Genomic DNA, 27,140 nt, shown 5'->3' with positions numbered 1-27,140 from the left:
GGCCTTTATCCCCTAAACCCTTCTCAGTGTTTACACTACACCAGCTGGCTGTCCCGGTGTTGTCTAAACCTTTCTCTCACTGGATTTCTCATTTTACCCGACTAGAATAAAGAAATATCTCTCTTCAAAAAGTAGCTTTTTCCTAAATAACAAAAGGTGAGACCAAAGAAATGCATAATCGGAGATGTTCTTCAAGAAGGGTAAGAAGCGATGCATCAGGTTGCGATGTACCGTGCAAACTTATGTTTAGTTATATTTACGTCGTGGTTATTTTACCGAGTATTCGGCAGTGGAGGCAAACCTTATTTTGTCAATTAGTTTCCTTTCGACAGTGTTAATTTTCTCGTGGCACCTATGACTTACGTTGAGGTAGGGTCGGAAGGCTAAGGAAGAATCACTTTATATAAAGGTTGACTAAGGTTGATATGGTTATTTTAACCCAACACTTTCCCGGAACTTCAAGAAAACTATGGACATGAGCTGTTACGTTACCCTAGTGAACTTGTTGCAGTTATTATTGATGTTGATCGGTTTGCTCATCATAACATACAATATTTGTATGAATCAGTATATTTGCAAAACTTTTCTTTTGCAGTAAGGTTGATAATTCTGGTAATAATGAAAATAAGGTAAGTTACCTATTTGAGTGAAATAATGTTTGATCTTGCAGTGACGAGTAATCGGCAAAATTACCTTTCTTAATTATTGTGATTGCAGTTACTATCTGGAGGAGTTAAACCAATGACTTAAATTATGCATGTTTATCAACCTTGGAACAGGACATGACTGTGAAAGACCAATAAGACCTGTCAGCGGAAGAGAACTGAATGCAAACTGGGGAGAAGAAATTTTTCCAGTTATGACCTGCCAAGTCCTTTTTTCAAAATGACCTCAAAACAGGAGTGAGCACCTACTTGTACTCACATACAACACATGCAGAATTGGGCCCATTGAGTGTAGAACTCCATTCATTTGCTGTACAAACAAGTGCATGGACATCTCGGTCCAATGTCTAGAATCAAACTCTCCCATCTGCCAAGGAGACCAATCATGTGACACTTGCCAGACAATGAAAATTTTGCACAAAATTTGTTTTGTCTATGAGCATGTGACTGAATAGTAAAAATTCCATATGAGAGATCTACGGAACAGTTTGATAACTAAGCTTTTCACCCCTACACATGAATGCGAAAGCTATTTTTCTGTACTGCACTAATAGTGATCTTACACACTCATGAACCTTTACAGTGTTCTGTAGTGGTTAAGCATAGGAACTAATCAATCTTGCTTGAACATATTCAAGTCCTAAAACAGGCAGCCTACATACAACCAACCCAGCAATTCACCCTTCTCCTCTTGGGTTCATTGTTAAATAAGAATGTTGGAGAGAAGGGCGATGTGAGAGTATGTGAGCTTGGAAAGGAGACTTGTATGAGGAAGTACTAGGAGAGATTGAGTGTAGGATGTCAAAAGGCGAGAGCAAATGACGTGAGGGGAGTTAGTGAGGAATGGAATGTATTTAGGCAAGCAGTGATAGCTTGTGCAAAAGGTGCATGTGGCATGAGAAAGGTGGGAGGTGAGCAGATTATAAAGGGTAATGAGTGGTGGGATGAAGAAGTAAGGTTGTTAGTGAAAGAGAAAAGAGAGGCGTTTGGATGATACTTGCAGGGAAGTAGTGCAAATGACTGGGAGATGTATAAAAGAATGCAGTAGGAGGTCAAGAGAAAGGTGCAAGGATTGAAAAAGAGGTCAAATGAGATTTGGGGTGTGACAGTATCATTAAACTTTAGGGAGAATAAAAAGATGTTTTGGAAGGAGGTAAATAACGTGCGTAAGACAAGAGAACACAGGGGAACATCGGAGAAGGGGGCAAAGGAGTGATGAAATGAGAAGATGGAGTATTTTAAAGGTTTGTTGAATGTATTTGATGATAGTGGCAGATATAGGGTGCTTTGGTCGGGCTGGTGTGCAAAATGAGAGGGGTCTGGGAGAATGGTTTGGTAAAGAGAGAAGAGGTAGTGAAAGATTTTCGGAAGATGAAATCCAGTGGGATTGGAAAGTACTGCAGTGGAATTTATCAAAAATGGGGTTGACTGTGTTGCTGATTGGTTGGTAAGGATATTCATTGTATGTATGGACCATGGTGAGGTGCCTGAGGATTGGTGGAATGCATTCATAGTACCACTGTACAAAGGCAAAGGGGATAAAGGTGAGTGTTCAGACTACAAAGGCATAAGTTTGTTGAGTATTCCTGGGAAATTATATGGGAGGGTATTGATTGAGAAGGTGAAGTCATGTACAGAGCATCAGACTGGGGAGGAGGAGTTTGGTTTCATAAGTGGCAGAGGATGTATGGATCAGGTGTTTGCTTTGAAGAACGTATGTGAGAAATACTTTGAAAAACATGGATATGTATGTAGCATTTATGGATCTGGAGAAGGAGTGTGATAGGGTTGATAGAGATGCTTTGTGGGGGGTTTTAAGAGTATATGATGTGGGAGGTAAGTTGCTCAAAGCAGTGAAAAGTTTTTACCAAGGACGTAAGTCATGTGTACGAGTAGGAGGAGAGGAGAGTGATGGTTCCCAGTGAATGTCATTTGCGGCAGGGGTGTGTGATGTCCCCGTGGTTGTTTGATTTGTTTATGGATATGGTGCTTTTAGCAGTCTACCCCCCACACCATATACTCTTTAAGACCTATCAACCCTATCATATCCTATCTCAAGATCCACAGATGCTACATGCAAATCCCATTGTTTTTCTGAGTATTTCTCACACACATTCTTCAAAGCAAACACCTAATCCACACATCCTCTACCACTTCTGAAACCACACTCCTCCTCCCCAATCTGATGCTCTGTACATGCCTTCATCCCCTCAATCAATACCCTCCCATAGAATTTCCCAGGAATACTCAACAAACTTATACCTCTGTAGTTTGAACACTCACCTTTATCCCCTTTGCCTTTGTACAATTGCTCTATGCATGTATTCTGCCAATCCTCCAGCATCTCACCATGATCCATACATACATTAAATATCTTTACCAACCAATCAACAACACAGTCACCCCCTTTCTTAATAAATTCAACTGCAATACCATCCAAACCCGCCAACTTGCCAGATTTCATCTTCTGCAAAGCTTTCACTTCATCTTCTCTCTTAACCAAACCATTCTCCCTGACCCTCTCACTTCAAACACCACCCCAACCAAAACACCTACATCTGCCACTCTGTCATCAAACACTTTCATCAAACCTTCAAAATACTCACTCCATCTCCTTCTCACTTCATCACTACCTGTTATCACATCCCCCCATGCCCCCTTCACCTGTGTTCCCATTTTAAGTACTTATTTGTATTGTATGAGGAGTTATGCACTTTTGGTACCCCATCTACTGAACTTTTTCTGCCATCATACTACATTTTAAACTTATGTATTCAGTTAATCCATTCTTCCACTCCTCCTATTCTCTAAATTTACTTCTTTACATCTTTTGTAACAGGTTTCTTGCTTAATATCAAGTAATGGCCCCTACTTACATTTTTTCTTTTAACATCGTAGAATTGGTCAAAAATAATGCTATTTCTGTTTTTCATAGATAGTTAAATCTTTATCCACTCATTCATTTTTATTCTTATTTGACATTATATGCCAGACTCTGATACACCACATTATCTGATTTCTTATAACAATTTTAAATCAGATTCTTTAAAATTCATCATTTCATTCATTCATATTCATCACTTTTTATCAAGAAAGATCCTGTTACTAGATAGTTTTTCATTTGTTGCACGTAATGCAGTCATTTTATCAATGTGAATTCTTAGGTCAATACTCAACCACAATAATGTTTAACAGGCTGAAAACCAAAGAAAAATATTCAAGGGGTTAATTGTGACTTTAGTCTGGTAAAAAGGATCGCTAACTTTTTTATGCCATATTCCTTTTCTTTTGTTCAAATCAGGATGGTGCATACAAAAGCTGTTATGCAATTAGCCTCTGCACTATCAGGCCATGAAGACATAACTTTTTACTAAAGAATTCTGAATGTTGATTCTCATGTCATATTGATGAATCCTTGATTTAGCACAAAAAGTTTGAAAACATCAAAGATTGCCTGAGTAGGAATATTCACAATGGTAAAAATGGATTCATGCCGATCAGAAAAGTCATGGAAGGTGAAATAAGGAAAGCAGTGAAATCAGAGAAATGGAAAATAATGACTTTAAAGTAAAGTGAAAAATTTAAGAATGTTTATGAGAGCACCAGCTGGACTGCATTGAAGAAATAACAAAAGAATTCAAAATTGCTCAGATTAAGAATTCTTTTTAAATTAGCATTATCTTGGTTCTGAAACTTATCTTTGAATAGCTTGCCTTGTAGCAAAAGCAAGGCAGTCTGTAAGAAGCCTGTAGAAGTACCTTTGTATTCATCCATGGATGTGTTGTTAATCAGAGAGAACAAAATAAAGTTGTAGTGTTTGAATCACTTGAATCAGTAACAACTCAAGAATGTTGTAGCACTAGACTGTGCTGCAATGTGTCCAGGAACCTGTCAGCATTAAGACAAGATACACTCATATCCATACTAATGCTTCATTGAATGACCAAGACCAGTCGATATACTGTATATCTTTGTTTTCATAATACATATCTACAGTTTTCATGTTTCCATTTTCTGTTTGTTGTTCCTTTATTCTTTATGTTTTAATGCCATTTGCAGACCTATAACAGATGAAAATGCTGCTGTGTAGACTAACAAGATGCAAACTCATTCTGAGATCAAGCAGGGAACAGTTTTGGTCCCACACTTTATATGGATATTCAGAAACTCGTACAGCTACTTCAGTTGAATCTGTAGTGAGAGCTCTTGGAAGAAGACTGTGTCCTCCACCTGCACAACAACAATGCCAAATGGCCACATTACACTCTTGGAGAAATATACACACAACAAGGTAAATATATATATGTAAATGTCTTTTTAAGTTTCAGTGCTTTTATATTGGTGTACATTTCAGGATGCAGTGCTCGAGAGTGGTGTTCTTGTTCATGCTTTATTTTCTTAGATCTTACGGTGAGTGAATGTTTTTATATCACAATATTTTACATTGATTAAGGGTAATCCCTTGCAGCATGTTACTATAAGTTTCAGCTTTTATTCATTGAGCCACAAAATAGTCTGTGTTTGACTGTGGATTTTGTAATCACCTATTTGTACAGTATGGGGAGAGAGTTCTGTATTCATGGGTCCTTGTGTCCTGAACTTTCTTTGCCAGCAAGTAGCCTTTTAAACCTTTGACAACTGCTAGCATTTACTGCCTCATTGGTTAGTTTATTCTGAACATGCACTACCATAACATTAAACCAGTACTTCTTAACACCCTTTTTTATTAGCGATATAACCAGCTTTTTATGATCTGATTGCTCTGGCACTCCATCTCTTGAAGAATTGTTCCCAATCAGTAACATCCCACTGATTTAGTAACTTAAGACTGTTCATAGGTCCTCTCTCTCTCTCTCTCTCTCTCTCTCTCTCTCTCTCTCTCTCTCTCTCTCTCTCATGGTGGACAGTTTTGTAGCCATTAGCCATCTTAGTCGCTCTTCTCTGTGCCTCTCAGTCGGATCTTTGTAGTTCTGTTTTGGGTGTGGCAACCAGACTTGAGGCATAATCCAGCTTTGGTCTAATATATGTAGCAAATAATTCTATGAACATACATGTCCTTGAGCATATATTTGAATGCATTTCTTATATTTGCCGGCAGACAGCCTGCCTCTTTCATAGTTCTCCTAATATGTAGTCCTAGCAATAAATAATGCAGTGTCACCCCTTAGATATCTTTCACATACAGGGTCCTTTTATTTATTTACTGCTAGGTAATGTCACACCTGTCCCCTCATCACCTGGCACTGACTTCAACTGAATTTCATCATCCATTTATCTGGCAAACTTTGGAGTTAGTCCAGGTCCTTCTTTAGGCTGATGCAGTCATTATAAATATTCCTTCATGATCTAGGCATCATTCTCAAGTATGTTAAGATACAATTCCAGTCCATAAGGCAAGTTACTTATATACACCAATAATTGCAGTGGTCCCAAAACCAAATGCAATGGCATGCCACTTGTAACCCCAGCCCACTTTGAGAGTACACATCTTACCTTTGTTCTTTGTTCCTTTTCAATAAGCCCATCCATTATTCCTGCCTGCAGATCCAGCTTTTTAATCTGCTTATGATTAGGAACTGTGTCAAAGTCTTTCTGGAGTCCAAGAACACACAGTCTACCTATCCCTCTCTTTGGTCTAAGATGGAACTCACCCTGTCATAGTAGTCTGGAGGATTGCTTATATATGACTGTCTTTCCTTAAAAATCATGTTATCTCTCTAATGTGTGTGCTTTAGTTTCAATGCATTATGCATAACTGCTGTACTACCCTGCCTCAGTATTAGGAGGGTTAGTGACAACTGCATAGTGAGCCAGCACTTCAATAGTTGTCAAGTTGCACTCCTCTGACCCAGGTAGCTATCTTTTCTGCCTCACCCACACATGGACTATTGGCATTCTATCCACAAACATACACTCTCACCTCGTCATACATAACACTTAACAACATTTAACTCACACAGCTCATTCTTTGTAACTCTAGATTTTCCTTCATTGAACACTGCACCAGCCATGCCTTTTGGCAAAGTGGTAGGAGCTGTAGACAGAAGTAGTAAGAACATTTAGGCATGAGCATTAAGTAGAAAAATTAGGTAGCAGTAATACGTGGGGACATTAGGCATGAGCATTAGGTAGAAGTAGTCAGTTGGAGCTTCTGCAAAACTGTCCTAGAGTTGCCTTCTGCTAGCAGCCAGTTAAGGGTGAGGCACTAAAGACCAAGAAACAGCACTGGAGTTCAATAGTAATGGAGGCTCTATTGCCATGGCCACCCCCTTGAGGGTGTTCTAGTTGGGAACAGGCATCAGAGATATAGACAGATAGATAGACTGTAGAGTTGGTGTAAGCAAGTGCGGTCATATTCATATGCTCCTGGTGTACCTTGCTAAGGCTAGAAACAGTAAACATGTATGTTAAAAAAAATTGTCTTGGACATCATAATGGATTTTTGTGTCTCTTTTTCATTAGGACTGTAACAGTACTTGGATATTTATGAAACAGAGAGAAAAAGTATTTCATCCAATTTTGTCAAATTTTGATTTTATGTGATAGAATGTAAGAAAGTAAATTCTCAATTAACATGGGTAAAACTGAAAGTTGATGGAGAGAGATGGGTGATTATTGGTGCATATGCACCTGGGCATGAGAAGAAAGATCATGAGAGGCAAGTGTTTTGGGAGCAGCTGAATGAGTGTGTTAGTGGTTTTGATACACGAGACCGGGTTATAGTGATGGGTGATTTGAATGCAAAGGTGAGTAATGTGGCAGTTGAGGGAATAATTGGTATACATGGGGTGTTCAGTGTTGTAAATGGAAATGGTGAAGAGCTTGTAGATTTTTGTGCTGAAAAAGGACTGATGATTGGGAATACCTGGTTTAAAAAGCGAGATATACATAAGTATACTTATGTAAGTAGGAGAGATGGCCAGAGAGCGTTATTGGATTACGTGTTAATTGACAGGCGCGCGAAAGAGAGACTTTTGGATGTTAATGTGCTGAGAGGTGCAACTGGAGGGATGTCTGATCATTATCTTGTGGAGGCTAAGGTGAAGATTTGTAGGGGTTTTCAGAAAAGAAGAGTGAATGTTGGGGTGAAGAGGGTGGTGAGAGTAAGTGAGCTTGGGAAGGAGACTTGTGTGAGGAAGTACCAGGAGAGACTGAGTACAGAATGGAAAAAGGTGAGAACAATGGAAGTTAGGGGAGTGGGGGAGGAATGGGATGTATTTAGGGAATCAGTGATGGATTGCGCAAAAGATGCTTGTGGTATGAGAAGAGTGGGAGGTGGGTTGATTAGAAAGGGTAGTGAGTGGTGGGGTGAAGAAGTAAGAGTATTAGTGAAAGAGAAGAGAGAGGCATTTGGACGATTTTTGCAGGGAAAAAATGCAATTGAGTGGGAGACGTATAAAAGAAAGAGACAGGAGGTCAAGAGAAAGGTGCAAGAGGTGAAAAAAAGGGCAAATGAGAGTTGGGGTGAGAGAGTATCATTAAATTTTAGGGAGAATAAAAAGATGTTCTGGAAGGATGTAAGTAAAGTCCGTAAGACAAGGGAGCAAATGGGAACTTCAGTGAAGGGCGCAAATGGGGAGGTGATAACAAGTAGTGGTGATGTGAGAAGGAGATGGAGTGAGTATTTTGAAGGTTTGTTGAATGTGTTTGATGATAGAGTGGCAGATATAGGGTGTTTTGGTCGAGGTGGTGTGCAAAGTGCGAGGGTTAGGGAAAATGATTTGGTAAACAGAGAAGAGGTAGTAAAAGCTTTGCGGAAGATGAAAGCCGGCAAGGCAGCAGGTTTGGATGGTATTGCAGTGGAATTTATTAAAAAAGGGGGTGACTGTATTGTTGACTGGTTGGTAAGGTTATTTAATGTATGTATGACTCATGGTGAGGTGCCTGAGAATTGGCGGAATGCGTGCATAGTGCCATTGTACAAAGGCAAAGGGGATAAGAGTGAGTGCTCAAATTACAGAGGTATAAGTTTGTTGAGTATTCCTGGCAAATTATATGGGAGGGTATTGATTGAGAGGGTGAAGGCATGTACAGAGCATCAGATTGGGGAAGAGCAGTGTAGTTTCAGAAGTGGTAGAGGATGTGTGGATCAGGTGTTTGCTTTGAAGAATGTATGTGAGAAATACTTAGAAAAGCAAATGGATTTGTATGTAGCATTTATGGATCTGGAGAAGGCATATGATAGAGTTGATAGAGATGCTCTGTGGAAGGTATTAAGAATATATGGTGTGGGAGGCAAGTTGTTAGAAGCAGTGAAAAGTTTTTATCGAGGATGTAAGGCATGTGTAGGTGTAGGAAGAGAGGAAAGTGATTGGTTCTCAGTGAATGTAGGTTTGCGGCAGGGGTGTGTGATGTCTCCATGGTTGTTTAATTTGTTTATGGATGGGGTTGTTAGGGAGGTGAATGCAAGAGTTTTGGAAAGAGGGGCAAGTATGAAGTCTGTTGGGGATGAGAGAGCTTGGGAAGTGAGTCAGTTGTTGTTCGCTGATGATACAGCGCTGGTGGCTGATTCATGTGAGAAACTACAGAAGCTGGTGACTGAGTTTGGTAAAGTGTGTGAAAGAAGAAAGTTAAGAGTAAATGTGAATAAGAGCAAGGTTATTAGGTACAGTAGGGTTGAGGGTCAAGTCAACTCCCATGGGAGGTGAGTTTGAATAGAGAAAAACTGGAGGAAGTGAAGTGTTTTAGATATCTGGGAGTGGATCTGGCAGCGGATGGAACCATGGAAGCGGATGTGGATCATCGGGTGGGGGAGGGGGCGAAAATTCTGGGAGCCTTGAAGAATGTTTGGAAGTCGAGAACATTATCTCGGAAAGCAAAAATGGGTATGTTTGAAGGAATAGTGGTTCCAGCAATGTTGTATGGTTGCGAGGCGTGGACTATGGATAGAGTTGTGCGCAGGAGGATGGATGTGCTGGAAATGAGATGTTTGAGGACAATGTGTGGTGTGAGGTGGTTTGATCGAGTAAGTAACGTAAGGGTAAGAGAGATGTGTGGAAATAAAAAGAGCGTGGTTGAGAGAGCAGAAGAGGGTGTTTTGAAATGGTTTGGTCACATGGAGAGAATGAGTGAGGAAAGATTGACCAAGAGGATATATGTGTCGGAGGTGGAGGGAACAAGGAGAAGAGGGAGACCAAATTGGAGGTGGAAAGATGGAGTGAAAAAGATTTTGTGTGATCGGGGCCTGAACATGCAGGAGGGTGAAAGGAGGGCAAGGAATAGAGTGAGTTGGAGCGATGTGGTATACCGGGGTTGACGTGCTGTCAGTGGATTGAATCAGGGCATGTGAAGCGTCTGGGGTAAACCATGGAAAGCTGTGTAGGTATGTATATATGTGTGTGTGGACGTATGTATATACATGTGTATGGGGGTGGGTTGGGCCATTTCTTTCGTCTGTTTCCTTGCGCTACCTCGCAAACACAGGAGACAGCGACAAAGCAAAAAAAAAAAAAAATATATATATATATATATATATATATATATATATATATATATATATATATATATATATATATATATTATATATATATATATACAAAGAAAAAAAAAATATATATATATATATATTTTTTTTTTTTTTTTTTTTTAAACTATTCGCCATTTCCCGCCTTAGCGAGGTAGCGTTAGGAACAGAGGACTGGGCCTTTTTTGGAATATCCTCACCTGGCCCCCTCTGTTCCTTCTTTTGGAAAATTAAAAAAAAAAAAAACGAGAGGGGAGGATTTCCAGCCCCCCGCTCCCTCCCCTTTTAGTCGCCTTCTACGACACGCAGGGAATACGTGGGAAGTATTCTTAATCCCCTATCCCCAGGGATAATATATATATATATATATATATATATATATATATATATATATATATATATATATATTTTTTTTTTTTTTTTTTTTTTTTTCGCTGTCTCCCGCGTTTGTGAGGTAGCGCAAGGAAACAGACGAAAGAAATGGCCCAACCCACCCCCATGCACATATATATATATATATATATATATATATATATATATATATATATATATATATTTTTTTTTTTTTTTTTTTGCTTTGTCGCTGTCTCCCGCGTTTGCGAGGTAGCGCAAGGAAACAGACGAAAGAAATGGCCCAACCCACCCCCATACACATGCCTTGATTCAATCCACTGACAGAACGTCAACCCCGGTATACCACATCGCTCCAATTCACTCTATTCTTTGCCCTCCTTTCACCCTCCTGCATGTTCAGGCCCCGATCACACAATCTTTTTCACTCCATCTTTTTTTTTTTTTTTTGCTTTGTCGCTGTCTCCCGCATTTGCGAGGTAGCACAAGGAAACAGAAAAAAGAAATGGCCCAACCCACCCCCATGCACATGTATATACACACGTCCACACACGCAAATATAGATAACTATACACCTCAATGTACACATACATACACACACAGAGACACATACATATATACCCATGCACACAATCCACACTGTCTGCCTTTATTCACTCCCATCGCCACCTCGCCACACATGGAATACCATCCCCCTCCCCCCTCATGTGTGCGAGGTAACGCTAGGAAAAGATAACAAAAGCCCCATTCGTTCACACTCAGTCTCCAGCTGTCATGCAATAATGCCCGAACCACAGCTCCCTTTCCACATCCAGGCCCCACACAACTTTCCATGGTTTACCCCAGACGCTTCACATGCCCTGATTCAATCCACTGACAGCACGTCAACCCCAGTATACCACATCAATCCAATTCACTCTACTCTTTGCCCGCCTTTCACCCTCCTGCATGTTCAGGCCCTGATCACTCAAAATCTTTTTCACTCCATCTTTCCACCTCCAATTTGGTCTCCCACTTCTCGTTCCTTCCACCTCCAACACATATATCCTCTTGGTCAATCTTTCCTCACTCATTCTCTCCATGTGACCCAAACCATTTCAAAACACCCTCTTCTGCTCTCTCAACCACGCTCTTTTTATTTCCACACATCTCTCTTACCCTTTCTTTCGTCTGTTTCCTTGCGCTACCTCGCAAACGCGGGAGACAGCGACTAAGCAAAAAATATATATATATATATATATATATATATATATATATATATATATATATATATATATATATATATATTATCCCTGGGGATAAGGGATTAAGAATACTTCCCATGTATTCCCTGCGTGTCATAGAAGGCGACTAAGAGGGGAGGGAGCGGGGGGCTGGAAATCCTCCCCTCTCGTTTTTTTTTAATTTTCCAAAAGAAGGAACAGAGGGGGCCAGGTGAGGATATTCCAAAAAAGGCCCAGTCCTCTGTTCTTAATGCTACCTCGCTAATGCGGGACATGGCGAATAGTTTAAAAGAAAGAAAGAAAAGATATATATATATATATATATATATATATATATATATATATATATATATATATATATATATATATATATAAGTTTTTATCGAGGATGTAAGGCATGTGTACGTGTAGGAAGAGAGGAAAGTGATTGGTTCTCAGTGAATGTAGGTTTGCGGCAGGGGTGTGTGATGTCTCCATGGTTGTTTAATTTGTTTATGGATGGGGTTGTTAGGGAGGTAAATGCAAGAGTTCTGGAAAGAGGGGCAAGTATGAAGTCTGTTGGGGATGAGAGAGCTTGGAAAGTGAGTCAGTTGTTGTTCGCTGATGATACAGCACTGGTGGCTGATTCATGTGAGAAACTGCAGAAGCTGGTGACTGAGTTTGGTAAAGTGTGTGGAAGAAGAAAGTTAAGAGTAAATGTGAATAAGAGCAAGGTTATTAGGTACAGTAGGGTTGAGGGTCAAGTCAATTGGGAGGTGAGTTTGAATGGAGAAAAACTGGAGGAAGTGAAGTGTTTTAGATATCTAGGAGTGGATCTGGCAGCGGATGGAACCATGGAAGCGGAAGTAGATCATAGGGTGGGGGAGGGGGCGAAAATTCTGGGGGCCTTGAAGAATGTGTGGAAGTCGAGAACATTATCTCGGAAAGCAAAAATGGGTATGTTTGAAGGAATAGTGGTTCCAACAATGTTGTATGGTTGCGAGGTGTGGGCTATGGATAGAGTTGTGCGCAGGAGGATGGATGTGCTGGAAATGAGATGTTTGAGGACAATGTGTGGTGTGAGGTGGTTTGATCGAGTGAGTAACGTAAGGGTAAGAGAGATGTGTGGAAATAAAAAGAGCGTGGTTGAGAGAGCAGAAGAGGGTGTTTTGAAGTGGTTTGGGCACATGGAGAGGATGAGTGAGGAAAGATTGACCAAGAGGATATATGTGTCGGAGGTGGAGGGAACGAGGAGAAGAGGGAGACCAAATTGGAGGGGGAAAGATGGAGTGAAAAAGATTTTGAGTTATCGGGGCCTGAACATGCAGGAGGGTGAAAGGCATGCAAGGAATAGTGTGAATTGGAACGATGTGGTATACTGGGGTCGACTTGGTGTCAATGGATTGAACCAGGGCATGTGAAGCGTTTGGGGTAAACCATGGAAAGTTCTGTGGGGCCTGGATGTGGAAAGGGAGCTGGGGTTTCGGTGCATTATTACATGACAGCTAGAGACTGAGTGTGAACGAATAGGGCCTTTGTTGTCTTTTCCTAGCACTACCTCACACACATGAGGGGGAAGGATGTTGTTATTCCATGTGTGGCGGGGTGGCGATGGGAATGAATAAAGGCAGACAGTATGAATTATGTACATGGGTATATATGTATATGTCTGTGTGTGTATATATATGTATACGTTGAGATGTATAGGTATGTATATGTGGTGTGTGTGGACGTGTATGTATATACATGTGTATGTGGGTGGGTTGGGCCATTCTTTCGTCTGTTTCCTTGCACTACCTCGCTGGCGCGGGGGGCGGCGGCAGGGCGAAGTGAATAAATAGATAAATATATATAGGGGAGAAAGAATACTTCCCACGTATTCCCTGCATGTCGTAGAAGGCAACTAAAAGGGAAGGGAGCAGGGGGCTGGAAATCCTCCCCTCTCATTTTTTTTTAAATTTTCCAAAAGAAGGAACAGAGAAGGGGGCCATATGAGGATATTCCCTCAAAGGCCCAGTCCTCTGTTCTTAACGCTACGTCGCTAATGCGGGAAATGGCGAATAGTATGAAAAAAAAATATATATATATATATATATATTATCCCTGGGGATAGGGGAGAAAGAATACTTCCCACGTATTCCCTGCGTGTCGTAGAAGGCGACTAAAAGGGGAGGGAGCGGGGGGCTGGAAATCCTCCCCTCTCGCTTTTTTTTTTTTTTTTTTTCCAAAAAAAGAGGGAACAGAGAAGGGGCCAGGTGAGGATATTCCCTCAAAGGTCCAGTCCTCTGTTCTCAGCGCTACCTCTCTAATGCGGGAAATGGCGAATAGTATGAAAAAAAAAATATATATATATATATATATATATATATATATATATATATATATATATATATATATATATATGGGTAGTATCTCTCTAATCGGGTGCTCTGTGGTCGGGCAACTCCCATGATCTGGCACGTTTTGAATCTGCCACCATTAGTTTGTGGATCTGCAACCAGGGTGGTACTGTTAGCAGCGCTAAGGCACCAAAATCTGTTTACACTGTATCCGAGCTAATTGATAGGTCTGTTAATTTTTTATATTCAGTTATTTTGCAGAAAATGAAAACCGAGAAAAGTTTAAAGTTTCGGAAAACTTTGAAAGGTGCCAGGCGTACAGAATTAGAGAGTGCACTTGTAAGTGGTTTAAGCTCCAACGTACTGAACGTGTAAGCATTTCTGTGAAGATGCTCATCGAGCAGGCCAAAGTTTTTCATAGAAAACTAAACTATGACTTGAATATTCGCAAGGACGATTACAGAAGTTTAAATGGAGACATGGAATTTCAGCTCATAGTGTGTATGGAGAAAAGCATAGTGCTGACATTGAAGCTTGTAGTGTAAGGTCTTATTGAAAGAATTCATAAAAACTCCAATTCTCTGTCAAATAACCAACAGCAATATGTGCAGGGCGAGAGAGAATGTATGGGCCGGCTACTTTGACGATAATAATAAAACAACAATAGTAACAAGAGTCAGCCAAAGCCATCTACAAACCTTCATGACTTGACACAAAGCTGCAACAAAATTTGTAGATGAAATTGCAGTTAGTAGCAGCAGAAAACTTAGCCCCAGAACAAGTGTATAATGTTAACGAATCTGCCCTGTATTGCTGTCATATGCCATGAAAAACCCTTGCCCAAGATACTGAGGAGTCTCCATCTGGGAATACTTCTGATGTAAACTGATGTAACAATAAAAACCTTGTTTGAAAGATTTAATGGCTGTATTATTTCATATTTTAAGCTTTGTTCTACCTTTGATAACACTGCAATATGTATGTGGAATGAGCTGGCAAGACTAGGGGTCGGGAATATATTTACATAAGGGGCTCCCCTAGGGGTCAATTTCTATTTTCCAGCGTTTTCTGTGGTCCATCAGTGGCCCGGTCCCAAGGTTACCAGATGAAAGAGGTTCAACCTGTACTGTACTGTAGTATTAGATATTTCATTTAGGGAAATTATAATTGTATATGATGAAAGAGGTTCAGCATGTACTATACTGTAGTACTGAATATTTATTTAGGGAAATTATACATGTATACATGGTGAAGGTTTGTCTCTTAGAAAAAGAAATACAAGAAGGGAGTTTCCAGACCCCCCCCCTCTCCTACCCCCTTTAGTTGCCTTCTAAAAGGCATGCAAGGAGCATGGAGATAGAATTCTTTCTCTCTTACCTGTGATTTTGGTGCATTACACATGACAGCTAGTGAATGGATTAGAGCAGATGCAGCCCTATTTTATCTGTTCCTGGTGCTACCTCACTGACCAGGAAACAGTGATCAAGTATGAAAAAAATGTATGGTGTAGATAGGTTTACAGTTCCAAGGAGATGAGTTTGGATTTACTCACCAGCTTCCTTCTCCCCTGATGCCCTTGACTGAACCAGAGTTGAAGGCAGTCAAAATCAGCATGGCAATGTAAAAGAGCATTTCAGATCCTTAATATTTGGATCTTTGACCTACCCTGCCTCTTCCTCTCCTTTTTTTCCCCAAATCTATCTGTAACGAATGTGACCATTTTTGGGTTGATGTCTCCTGTTTGCAAATTCTAAGCTACTGAGTGGCCTGGAGTAAGTGGGGTGATGGTGTCATCTCTGTGGCAGATTCTAGTTAGTCAAAACTAGGCCTGGAATAAGCATGCTTTCATTACCTGATTAGAAAGGTAGCAACAAATAAGGAAAGTCAGTGTTTCCTCACCAGAATGACAGAGGTTTAGAAGGTCCTGACATTAATTTTGTAGAGAATAGCCAAGAGAATCCTTCTCACTCATGGAACAGACTTCAAAAATTACATATCTGTATGTGTGCTTTTCTAGTAGCATTGTTATAGATACACCTATCTAGTATCATTGTTATAAATACACCTATGTGTGCCATGCTGAATCTCATTATGCTTCTCTCAGTGATAAAACATGTATTCCTGTAATATGATTGTTTTATTTTCAGACCACGCTATGTGAATCCCATACTGTTATTTGTTGTTAGACCTATAAGCAAAGTTCTTGCCGTCTTAGTGGGCCGTGGTTTCAGAAAATGGTGGCAGGCTTTGCCAAAGAAGAGAAAGGAAGTGCTTATCCAGCATCTTATTCGCAACAAACTTCGCTACCTAGGTAAGTAAATCTGATTCAGTTTAATGTGTATGATTGTTTTTCATGAATATCTTTTAGAATTTATTTTTATGGAAATAAAGCCTTAGCTAATGAGTGGATTCATCATTCTGAGCCTTGTAAGTGTGGTTTTGAATGAAGATTTTATGGGTACATATGTAATTTGTGTGAATTTAGGAGTGTCAAATCTTTTAAAAATGTGAGCTGGTCAAAAAAAATTTAATTCAGTGGAAGATATGAATCACGTAGAGAAGAAAATGCAAGTAATGTTTCATTCTTCTGTGGATGTTCCTGTCATGTGGTTTGAAATAATGCTGTCATTAATTTCAAGGTTTGTAAATGTAATCCGTAAAATTTTATAATTACAAGATTACTGAACACTATACAGGTAGACAACCCAAAATCTGGTAACCTGAAAACTGGAATGTTCCAAGCATTGGCTGTTTTGGTGACTATTCCTGACTTAGATAAAATTCTTTTTTGCTGAATCATTTAATGGACCTGGAATTCTGAAAAACTTGATCATCTCCAGATGCAGGCATACAAAATGGATGTTTTTCAATTAAAGTGAATACTTTTGTTTTACACTTTGTTACCCAAGCCCTTTGGCCATAGGGCTTGACTCAAGTTGAGATACACATCACTGCAGCTCACTATGAAATTACAGTGATAGTCAGCATCATAAAAAAATATGCTTAAACTTAGTTCAAGTCCATACTATCCCTAATGACAACATGACCTCAGGAACCTAGAGTTTTGTTTTTACCACCCAGATATAATGGTGACTAATTGATTCTCTCTTACAACCCATGTATTTGAATTATTTATTGTTTATACTTTTTTTGCTTACTTGATCACCATTTCCCACATTATTAAGAATGTGCCATGAACAGACAAAGAAACGACACATCCACTCATATCCATTATTTAGTTGCCATGTGTAACGCATCAAAACCAGAGCTCCCTATCCAAAACCATGCCCCACAGACCTTTCCTTAGATTACCCCAGATGCTTCACATGCCATGGTTCAGTCCATTGATAGTACACTGACACTAGTATACCACAAGGTCCCACTTAACTCTATCCCATGCATACTTTTCACTTTCTTTAAACCATAACATAGGTAAGTTATAAACATCATACAGATGCCACTAACACCCACTAGATGCTGCCATTTACTCACCCAAAGTTAAAACAGTGACTCGTTCACCAGCTGACATTGCTAAAACAACCTGCACAGTGATTCATCACTTGTTTACTCATGTTTTCCATATGTTATAACGATAATTTAGGTAAGTTATTAATGTTACTTGTGCAGTATATATTGTGTTTTGCACTATGCTGAATGAATAAAGAAATGCAGTGATGATATATGGTGCAATTCACAAGTGTTTATGAGCTGCATGTGCTGGTCTGCACAAAGTATTCTTTCACCAAATTACCATTTTCCTTTTTTCTTTCATACTTGTTTTCTGTCATACTTGTTAGTGAGTTAGCTCCAAGAGAAGACAAAGAAAAGGCCTCATTCATATCCATTCTCTAGCTGTCATGTGTAATTACAAATGCATGTGAAACATCTGGGGTAAACCATGGAAAGGTCTGTGGGGCCTGGATGTGGATAGGGAGCTGTGGCTTCAGTGCATTACACATGACAAGCTAGAGACTGAGTGTGAACGAATGTGGCTTCTTTTGTATGTTTTCCTGGTGCTTCCTTGCTGAAGCAGGAGGTAGCGATGCTGTTTCCTTTGGGACAGGGGTAGTGCCAGGAATGGATGAAGGCAAGCAAGTATAAATATGTACATGTGTATATATCTATGTATGTGTATGTATATGTGCATATGTTAATATCATTATTATTATAATCATACATATAATCATACATAATCACTGTTTCCTGCATCAGCGAGGTAGCATCAGGAAAGAGGAAGATTGGCCCTTCCGCTCATATACATATATATGTACGTAAATGCCCACATGTGCACATATACATATATATACATAACATACATACATATACATACACATACACAGACATTGAATACATACACATGTGCACATTCATACTTGCTTGCCTTCATCCATTCCTGTCGCTACGCCACCCCAGAGGAAAACAGCATCGCTGTCCCCTGCTTCAGCAAGGTAGTACCAGGAATACAGACAAAAAGGCCCCATTCGTTCACACTCGGTCTCTAGCTGCTATGTGTAATGCACTGAAACCACAACTCCATATCCACATCCAGGCCCCACAGATCTTTCCATAGTTTACCTCAGATGCTTCACATGCCCTAGTTAAGTCCATTGACAGCATGTTGACCCTGGTATACCACATTGTTCCAATTCACTCCTCTCACCCTCCTGTATGTTCAGGCCCCAATTGCTCAAATCTTTTTCACTCCATCCTTCCACCTCCAATTTGGTCTCCCGCTTCTCCTTGTTCCCTCCACCTCTGACATATATATCCTCTTTGTCAATCTTTCTTCACTCATTCTCTCCAGATGCCCAAACCATTTTAAACACACCCTCTTCTGCTATCTCAACCATCCTCTTTTTATTTCCACACGTCTCTCTTACCCTTACATTACTTACTTGATCAAACCACCTCACACCACATATTGTCCTCAGACATTTCATTTCCAACTTATCTGCCCTACTGCATACAACCCTATCTATAACCCTTGCCTCACAACCATATAAGATTGTTGGAACTGCTGTTCCTTCAAACATACCCATTTTTGCTCTCAGAGATAATGTTCTCTCTCCCCACACATTCCTCATCACTCCCAGGCCCTTTGCCCCCTCCCCTACCCTGTAACTCACTTCCACCTCCATGGTTCCACCTGCTGCTAAGTCCACTCCCAGTTATCTAAAACACTTCACTTCCTCCAATTTGTCTCCATTCAAACTTACATCCCAATTCACTTGTCCCTCAACCCTACTGAACCTAATATGTATATGTATGTGTATGTGCGTGTAGGGGTGTTTATGTATATATATATATATTTTTTTTTTTTTTTTTTTTTTTTTTTTTTATACTTTGTCGCTGTCTCCCGCGTTTGCGAGGTAGCGCAAGGAAACAGACGAAAGAAATGGCCCAACCCCCCCCCCCCCATACACATGTACATACACACGTCCAGACACGCAAATATACATACCTACACAGCTTTCCATGGTTTACCCCAGACGCTTCACATGCCTTGCTTCAATCCACTGACAGCACGTCAACCCCTGTATACCACATGACTCCAATTCACTCTATTTCTTGCCCTCCTTTCACCCTCCTGCATGTTCAGGCCCCGATCACACAAAATCTTTTTCACTCCATCTTTCCACCTCCAATTTGGTCTCCCTCTTCTCCTCGTTCCCTCCACCTCCGACACATATATCCTCTTGGTCAATCTCTCCTCACTCATTCTCTCCATGTGCCCAAACCATTTCAAAACACCCTCTTCTGCTCTCTCGACCACGCTCTTTTTATTTCCACACATCTCTCTCACCCTTACGTTACTTACTCGATCAAACCACCTCACACCACACATTGTCCTCAAACATCTCATTTCCAGCACATCCATCCTCCTGCGCACAACTCTATCCATAGCCCACGCCTCGCAACCATACAGCATTGTTGGAACCACTATTCCCTCAAACATACCCATTTTTGCTTTCCGAGATAATGTTCTCGACTTCCACACATTTTTCAAGGCTCCCAAAATTTTCGCCCCCTCCCCCACCCTATGATCCACTTCCGCTTCCATGGTTCCATCCGCTGACAGATCCACTCCCAGATATCTAAAACACTTCACTTCCTCCAGTTTTTCTCCATTCAAACTCACCTCCCAATTGACTTGACCCTCACCCCTACTGTACCTAATATATAATATATATATATATATATATATATATATATATATATATATATATATATATGTTTTTTCCCCAACCCTCTCACGTTGCACACAACCTCGACCAAAACACCCTATATCTGCTACTCTATCATCAAACACATTCAACAAACCTTCAAAATACTCACTCCATCTCCTTCTCACATCACCACTACTTGTTATCACCTCCCCATTAGCCCCCTTCACTGAAGTTCCCATTTGCTCCCTTGTCTTACGCACTTTATTTACCTCCTTCCAGAACATCTTTTTATTCTCCCTAAAATTTAATGATACTCTCTCACCCCAACTCTCATTTGCCCTCTTTTTCACCTCTTGCACCTTTCTCTTGATCTCCTGTCTCTTTCTTTTATACATCTCCCATTCATTTGCATTATTTCCCTGCAAAAGTCATCCAAATGCCTCTCTCTTCTCTTTCACTAATAATCTTACCTCTTCATCCCACCACTCATTACCCTTTCTAATCAACCCACCTCCCATGCTTCTCATGCCACAAGCATCTTTTGCACAAGCCATCACTGCTTCCCTAAATACATCCCATTCCTCCCCCACTCCCCTTACCTTCTCTGTTCTCACCTTTTTCCATTCTGTACTCAGTCTCTCCTGGTACTTCCTCACACAAGTCTCCTTCCCAAGCTCACATATATACACATGTACATATTCACACTTGCTTGCTTTCATCCATTCCTGGTGCTACCCCACCCCACAGGAAACAGCATCGTTACCCTCTGCTTCAGTAAGGTAGCACCAGGAAAACAGACAAAAAAGGCCACATTTGTTCACACTCAGTCTCTAGCTGTCATGTATATATAAAGCGTACCTTCCTCCTTTCAAGCTGTTGCTGCCTTCTGTCATGATAGAGCTTAGTTATTGATTAGGCAGCTTCTTTAGTAATGGGAAGCCTATGTAAAAAGAATGAATAAATAAAAACATAAAAGTCTGCTGAAAGAAGCATTATGTTGTATTGTTGTAACTTTCCATGCCCCTCATTGATGTCCTTGTGGAATGTTGGTGATATGCTAAGCTGGAGCAGATTATGGATGGTGCCATCTGCTGCTGGTTTAGACAGAAAGGCCCAAACAAGTTAGCAGTTTTATGTTACTTAATTCTATTTGGAATTTCATTTGAATTAGAAGAGAAGATTTCTCCTTTTTGTAGGATACTATAAATAGAATCCAGTAAATAAACATGTAAACAACTAGAAAAACTCTGATGAGAATATTTTTGTGAACATTCTTGTAGTTTAGTGTATTTTATTGGAGAAAATCTAAACAGCACGTATATGTTGCCCTTTACTTCACTGTTTACTGAAGTGCCATTTTAATTCCTGCAGGTGGATCAGCTGTGTTAGGCTGTGCTGGCTACACATATTATGAGAGTCATGTAACCACTACTCCTGTTACGGGACGCCGAAGGTTTATGATATTTACCCCGGATCAGCTTTTTACAGTTGCTCATCACACTTATCAAATGGTAATGATACTGTTATAACATTTTACGACTTATTCTCATATTAAATATTATCCCTGGGGATAGGGGATTAAGAATACTTCCCACGTATTCCCTGCGTGTCGTAGAAGGCGACTAAAAGGGGAGGGAGCGGGGGGCTGGAAATCCTCCCCTCTCTTTTTTTTTTTTTTTTCATTTTCCAAAAGAAGGAACAGAGGGGGCCAGGTGAGGATATTCCAAAAAAGGCCCAGTCCTCTGTTCTTAACGCTACCTCGCTAACGCGGGAAATGGCGAATAGTTAAAAAAAAAAAAAAAAAAAAAAAAAAAGAAGCATATGACATTATCTTGTCAATATTTGTAGCCATAAGTATGTATATATCACTCTCATTTACTAACCTAAATTTTTGCATCATTCTTTGAATTTTAGCTAAATGTAATACAACTCCTAATTAACATGTCAGTGTTGTGCACCTTTCACATAATTTTTCTAATTTTGTTTTCCCTTTTTGTGTAACGGATTGAACTATATATTATGGCAGTCATGTACCTGTGACATAGCCCTAGCCCATTTTGTGCTGTCAAGCCATGAATGAAGGTAAAATATATAATGTTAGCCTTGCTTGTTTGTCCCATCTGAAGTCAGTTGATTCTAACTTGATTTTGTGAGCTTTTCTGCCAGATGCTAGAAATGTTAACTTTGTGTTTTGATATAAGAATATAATTTTCTATCCCAGTGTATTTGTAACCTTCCTGAAGCTGGTATCTACAATCATCCCATGCCATTCACTGAATACCCATCAAATTCTTGGATTGTTGAAGTCAAAAATATTAGTCTATTTATCTCTCCCTATAGTCATCTGTCTAATTACATAGCTGTGTTCCTATCTATCTTTTTATGTCTGTCTATATATCTATCTGTTTCTCTGTATCCTGAACTATTTGTTTGTGTATACCCATCCTCTTGTGTATCATCATTAATTTGTGTTTAGTTACTCAAGAGTGAATCAGGTGCATACAGTTCCTCATGTCATTCATACTCTCATTTTCATTGTGCTGAAGTGAGCCTATTGGATCATGGTACTTCAGTGGCATCCTCTTGTGAAGGCTAGGATGGAACTTTTAAGGCTTGCCCTTCTTCATTATGGAGAGAGAGAGAGAGAGAGAGAGAGAGAGAGAGAGAGAGAGAGAGAGAGAGAGAGAGTCCATTTCTTTTCATGGTCAGACAAGAGGTTGATGCAGGAACTTAGTGGCAGGGGCTTAGTTCTGTGGTCAACCTAATTAAGTCACGGTATTCCCCTCCATTACAACACTCACACCTTCAGATTCAGGAAACGTTTCTCATCTTATTAACTTTTTGTACTGAATAAGGAGTTTTAAACTCATGAAGTCCCATCACTTGGACATTCACTACTGTCATACAACTTACATTTACATATGTTGTCTGGATTAACTATGTCCTCATTAATTTCAGTCCAGTCGTCCACCATTTTTTAACTATTAAACTTCTTCTTTTCATCTTTCTTAATAAGACCCTAGTTCTTAACAAGATCCTTGTATAATTTCATTTTATGTTGTCTGGTTGCTGTAACTCTTCATCTCTGGAAAAGCTGTTCATTCTCTTCCTCTGCTATCTGTTGTGAAAACTTAACTTAGCTCTCTTAATTCTAGAACCATCTTTGTTGCCTCCTCTGGATATTCTCCACTTAGTACTTAGTGCTTCTTTACATGCAGTGTCCAAACTTTTTCAGCATATTGTAGTTTTGGTCTATGTAGGATATGAACAGCTTGCTTAGTATTCCATATCCTTATACTTGCAAGCTCTATTATTTGCCAGTAGACAATTTGTCTTCTTTTCTATCAGGGTGGAACTGTGGCAAGAGGTTAGGGACATTGCTGATTACCTCATCCTTCACACACATACTTCCTGAAGCGTATTTACTGCCATTATATAATATTGTGTGTGTGACTCCAGTCCATCCATCTTTTTGTTTCCTTGCAACTTCCTTTCTTTTCATACATAGCCTTACATAGGTGACCCAGAACTTTATTTAGGTGCTACAAAGCCTTGTGACAAAGAGCACTGTGTAAAAGTAAGACATCTTCCACATATCAGTGGCATTTATGGATTTGGAGAAAGCATATGATAAGGTTGATAAAGATGCTTTGTGGAAGGTATCATGAATATATGGTGTGAGAGGAAAGCTAATAGAAGCAATGAGGAGTTTTTATCAAAAGAGGAATGCATGTGTGCGAGTAGGTGGAGAGGAGGGTCATCTGCAGCAGGGGTGTGTGATGTCACTGTGGCTGTTTAATTTGTTTATGGGTGGGATGATGAGGGAGGTAAATGCAAGAGTCCTGGAGAAAGGGGCAGGAATACAGTCTGTAGGGGGTGTGGGGACCTAGGAATTGAGTCAATTGTTGTTTGCTGATGATGAAGCACTGGTGGCAGATTCAAATGAGAAACTGCAGCAGTTGGTGTCTGAGTTTGGTTGAGTGTGTGAATGGAGGAAGTTGAGAGTAAATGCAAATGAAAGCAAGGCTATTAGGTTAAGCAATGCAGAGAGACAGATTTGTTTGAAAGGGGGGAACTTGAAGGAAGTAGGGTGCTTGAGACTTCTGGGAGTGGACATTCAGCAGATGCAACCATGGAAGCAGTCAGTCATAGAATGGGTGAGGGGGTGAAGGTTTTGGGAACATTGAGGAATATGTGGAAAAAGAGGTCACAATCTGGCAGAGCAAAAATAAATACGTTTGAAGGTATAGCAGTCCCAGTTATGTTGTATAGATGCAAGACTTGGGCTATATATATATGAACATTTGGAGGAGGGTGCATGTGTTGGATATGAAATGTATGAGATAAGATGTGGGGTGAGGAAGGTTCAACACATAAATAATGATTCAGTAAGAGTAAGGTGTGTGTAATAAGAAGAGTGTAGTTAAGAGCGCTGAAAGAGCTGAAAAGGGTGTGCTGAAATGGTTTGGACACATGGAGAGAATGAGTGAGATGACAAACAAGATATATGTGACAAAAATTAAAGGGAGAGGGAGAAGGGGGAGACCAAATTAGAGATGGAAGGATGGACTGAAAAAGATTCTGAGAGGTCAGTATCTATAAATGCAAGAGGGTGTGTGAAAGGCATGCACGGGATGGAGTGATGTGGTATACCATACCTACAGGAGATGACGTGCTATCATTGGACTGAACAAGGGCATATGAAGTAGCAAGGGGAAACCAAGGAAAGGTCTGTGGGGCTTGGTTATGGATGGGGGGCTGTGATTTTGGTGCTTTTCCTGGCATTACCTAAGAAAGAAAAGAAGTCTATGATTTTTTTTTCATTTGTCCAGGACTGTCAGTAACAGTGACGTGGGTAGGTATAGATTTGTAATCATTTATTGGAAATTAACATAGATACGTTGATACAATAAAATATATTCTAAGGGTATACTGTTGAACATCAGTAGCAAACATTATACACCACACACTGGACTCTGACAGTCATGAAACTGTCAGAGTCCAGTGTAAGGTGTGTGTGTATATATATATATATATATATATATATATATATATATATATATATATATATATATATATATGTATATATATGTATATATATCCCATTTTAGAAAGTTAATACAAGGAGGGGAGGATTTCCGTATTAACTTTCCGTATTAACTGTATTAACTTTCTAAAATGGGAAACAGAAGAAGGAGTCACGCGGGGAGTGATCATCCTCCTCGAAGGCTCAGAGTGGGGTGCCTAAATGTGTGTGGATGTAACCAAGATGTGAAAAAAGGAGAGATAGGTAGTATGTTTGAGGAAAGGAACCTGGATGTTTTGGCTCTGAGTGAAACGAAGCTCAAGGGTAAAGGGGAAGAGTGGTTTGGAAATGTCTGGGGAGTGAAGTCAGGGGTTAGTGAGAGGACAAGAGCAAGGGAAGGAGTAGCAATACTCCTGAAACAGGAGTTGTGGGAGTATGTGATAGAATGTAAGAAAGTAAATTCTCGATTAATATGGGTAAAATTGAAAGTTGATGGAGAGAGGTGGGTGATTATTGGTGCATATGCACCTGGGCATGAGAAGAAAGATCATGAGAGGCAAGTGTTTTGGGAGCAGCTAAATGAGTGTGTTAGCGGTTTTGATGCACGAGACCGGGTTATAGTGATGGGTGATTTGAATGCAAAGGTGAGTAATGTGGCAGTTGAGGGAATAATTGGTATGCATGGGGTGTTCAGTGTTGTAAATGGAAATGGTGAAGAGCTTGTAGATTTATGTGCTGAAAAAGGACTGATGATTGGGAATACCTGGTTTAAAAAGCGAGATATACATAAGTATACTTATGTAAGTAGGAGAGATGGCCAGAGAGCGTTATTGGATTACGTGTTAATTGACAGGCGTGCGAAAGAGAGACTTTTGGATGTTAATGTGCTGAGAGGTGCAACTGGAGGGATGTCTGATCATTATCTTGTGGAGGCTAAGGTGAAGATTAGTATGGGTTTTCAGAAAAGAGGAGTGAATGTTGGGGTGAAGAAGGTGGTGAGAGTAAGTGAGCTTGGGAAGGAGACCTGTGTGGGGAAGTACCAGGAGAGACTGTGTACAGAATGGAAAAAGGTGAGAACAATGGAAGTAAGGGGAGTGGGGGAGGAATGGGATGTATTTAGGGAATCAGTGATGGATTGCGCAAAAGATGCTTGTGGCATGAGAAGAGTGGGAGGTGGGCTGTTTAGAAAGGGTAGTGAGTGGTGGGATGAAGAAGTAAGAGTATTAGTGAAAGAGAAGAGAGAGGCATTTGGACGATTTTTGCAGGGAAAAAATGCAATTGAGTGGGAGAAGTATAAAAGAAAGAGACAGGAGGTCAAGAGAAAGGTGCAAGAGGTGAAAAAAAGGGCAAATGAGAGTTGGGGTGAGAGACTATCAGTAAATTTTAGGGAAAATAAAAAGATGTTCTGGAAGGAGGTAAATAGGGTGCGTAAGACAAGGGAGCAAATGGGAACTTCAGTGAAGGGCGTAAATGGGGAGGTGATAACAAGTAGCGGTGATGTGAGAAGGAGATGGAATGAGTATTTTGAAGGTTTGTTGAATGTGTCTGATGACAGAGTGGCAGATATAGGGTGTTTTGGTCGAGGTGGTGTGCAAAGTGAGAGGGTTAGGGAAAATGATTTGGTAAACAGAGAAGAGGTAGTAAAAGCTTTGCGTAAGATGAAAGCCGGCAAGGCAGCAGGTTTGGATGGTATTGCAGTGGAATTTATTAAGAAAGGGGGTGACTGTATTGTTGACTGGTTGGTAAGGTTATTTAATGTATGTATGACTCATGGTGAGGTGCCTGAGGATTGGCAGAATGCGTGCATAGTGCCATTGTACAAAGGCAAAGGGGATAAGAGTGAGTGCTCAAATTACAGAGGTATAAGTTTGTTGAGTATTCCTGGTAAATTATATGGGAGGGTATTGATTGAGAGGGTGAAGGCATG

The 27,140-nt window shown here is 40.1% G+C and overlaps 1 protein-coding gene across 3 annotated transcripts in view; it reads left to right on the top strand.

Annotated features, from left to right (window-relative positions):
* Positions 1–27,140, top strand: part of LOC139753857 (metalloendopeptidase OMA1, mitochondrial-like) — a 103,070-nt gene continuing 75,930 nt past the window's right edge. The window contains exons 1-4 of one of the 3 annotated variants that reach the window (XM_071670798.1): positions 1–156; positions 4,725–4,956; positions 16,168–16,331; positions 21,559–21,698. In XM_071670798.1, coding sequence (XP_071526899.1) covers positions 4,736–4,956; positions 16,168–16,331; positions 21,559–21,698 — 525 coding nt within the window. In that variant the 5' untranslated portion in view covers positions 1–156; positions 4,725–4,735. Of the gene's footprint in view, positions 201–224; positions 370–4,724; positions 4,957–16,167; positions 16,332–21,558; positions 21,699–27,140 lie in introns of those variants that run through there. The other 2 variants (XM_071670799.1, XM_071670800.1) reach the window with 2 other exon arrangements.

Source organism: Panulirus ornatus, chromosome 15 (genome assembly GCF_036320965.1).
Source record: "Panulirus ornatus isolate Po-2019 chromosome 15, ASM3632096v1, whole genome shotgun sequence".
Classification (NCBI taxonomy): Eukaryota; Metazoa; Arthropoda; class Malacostraca; order Decapoda; family Palinuridae; genus Panulirus; species Panulirus ornatus.
Note: the sequence above shows the minus strand (reverse complement) of the source record. Positions and strands in the feature narration are given on the sequence as shown.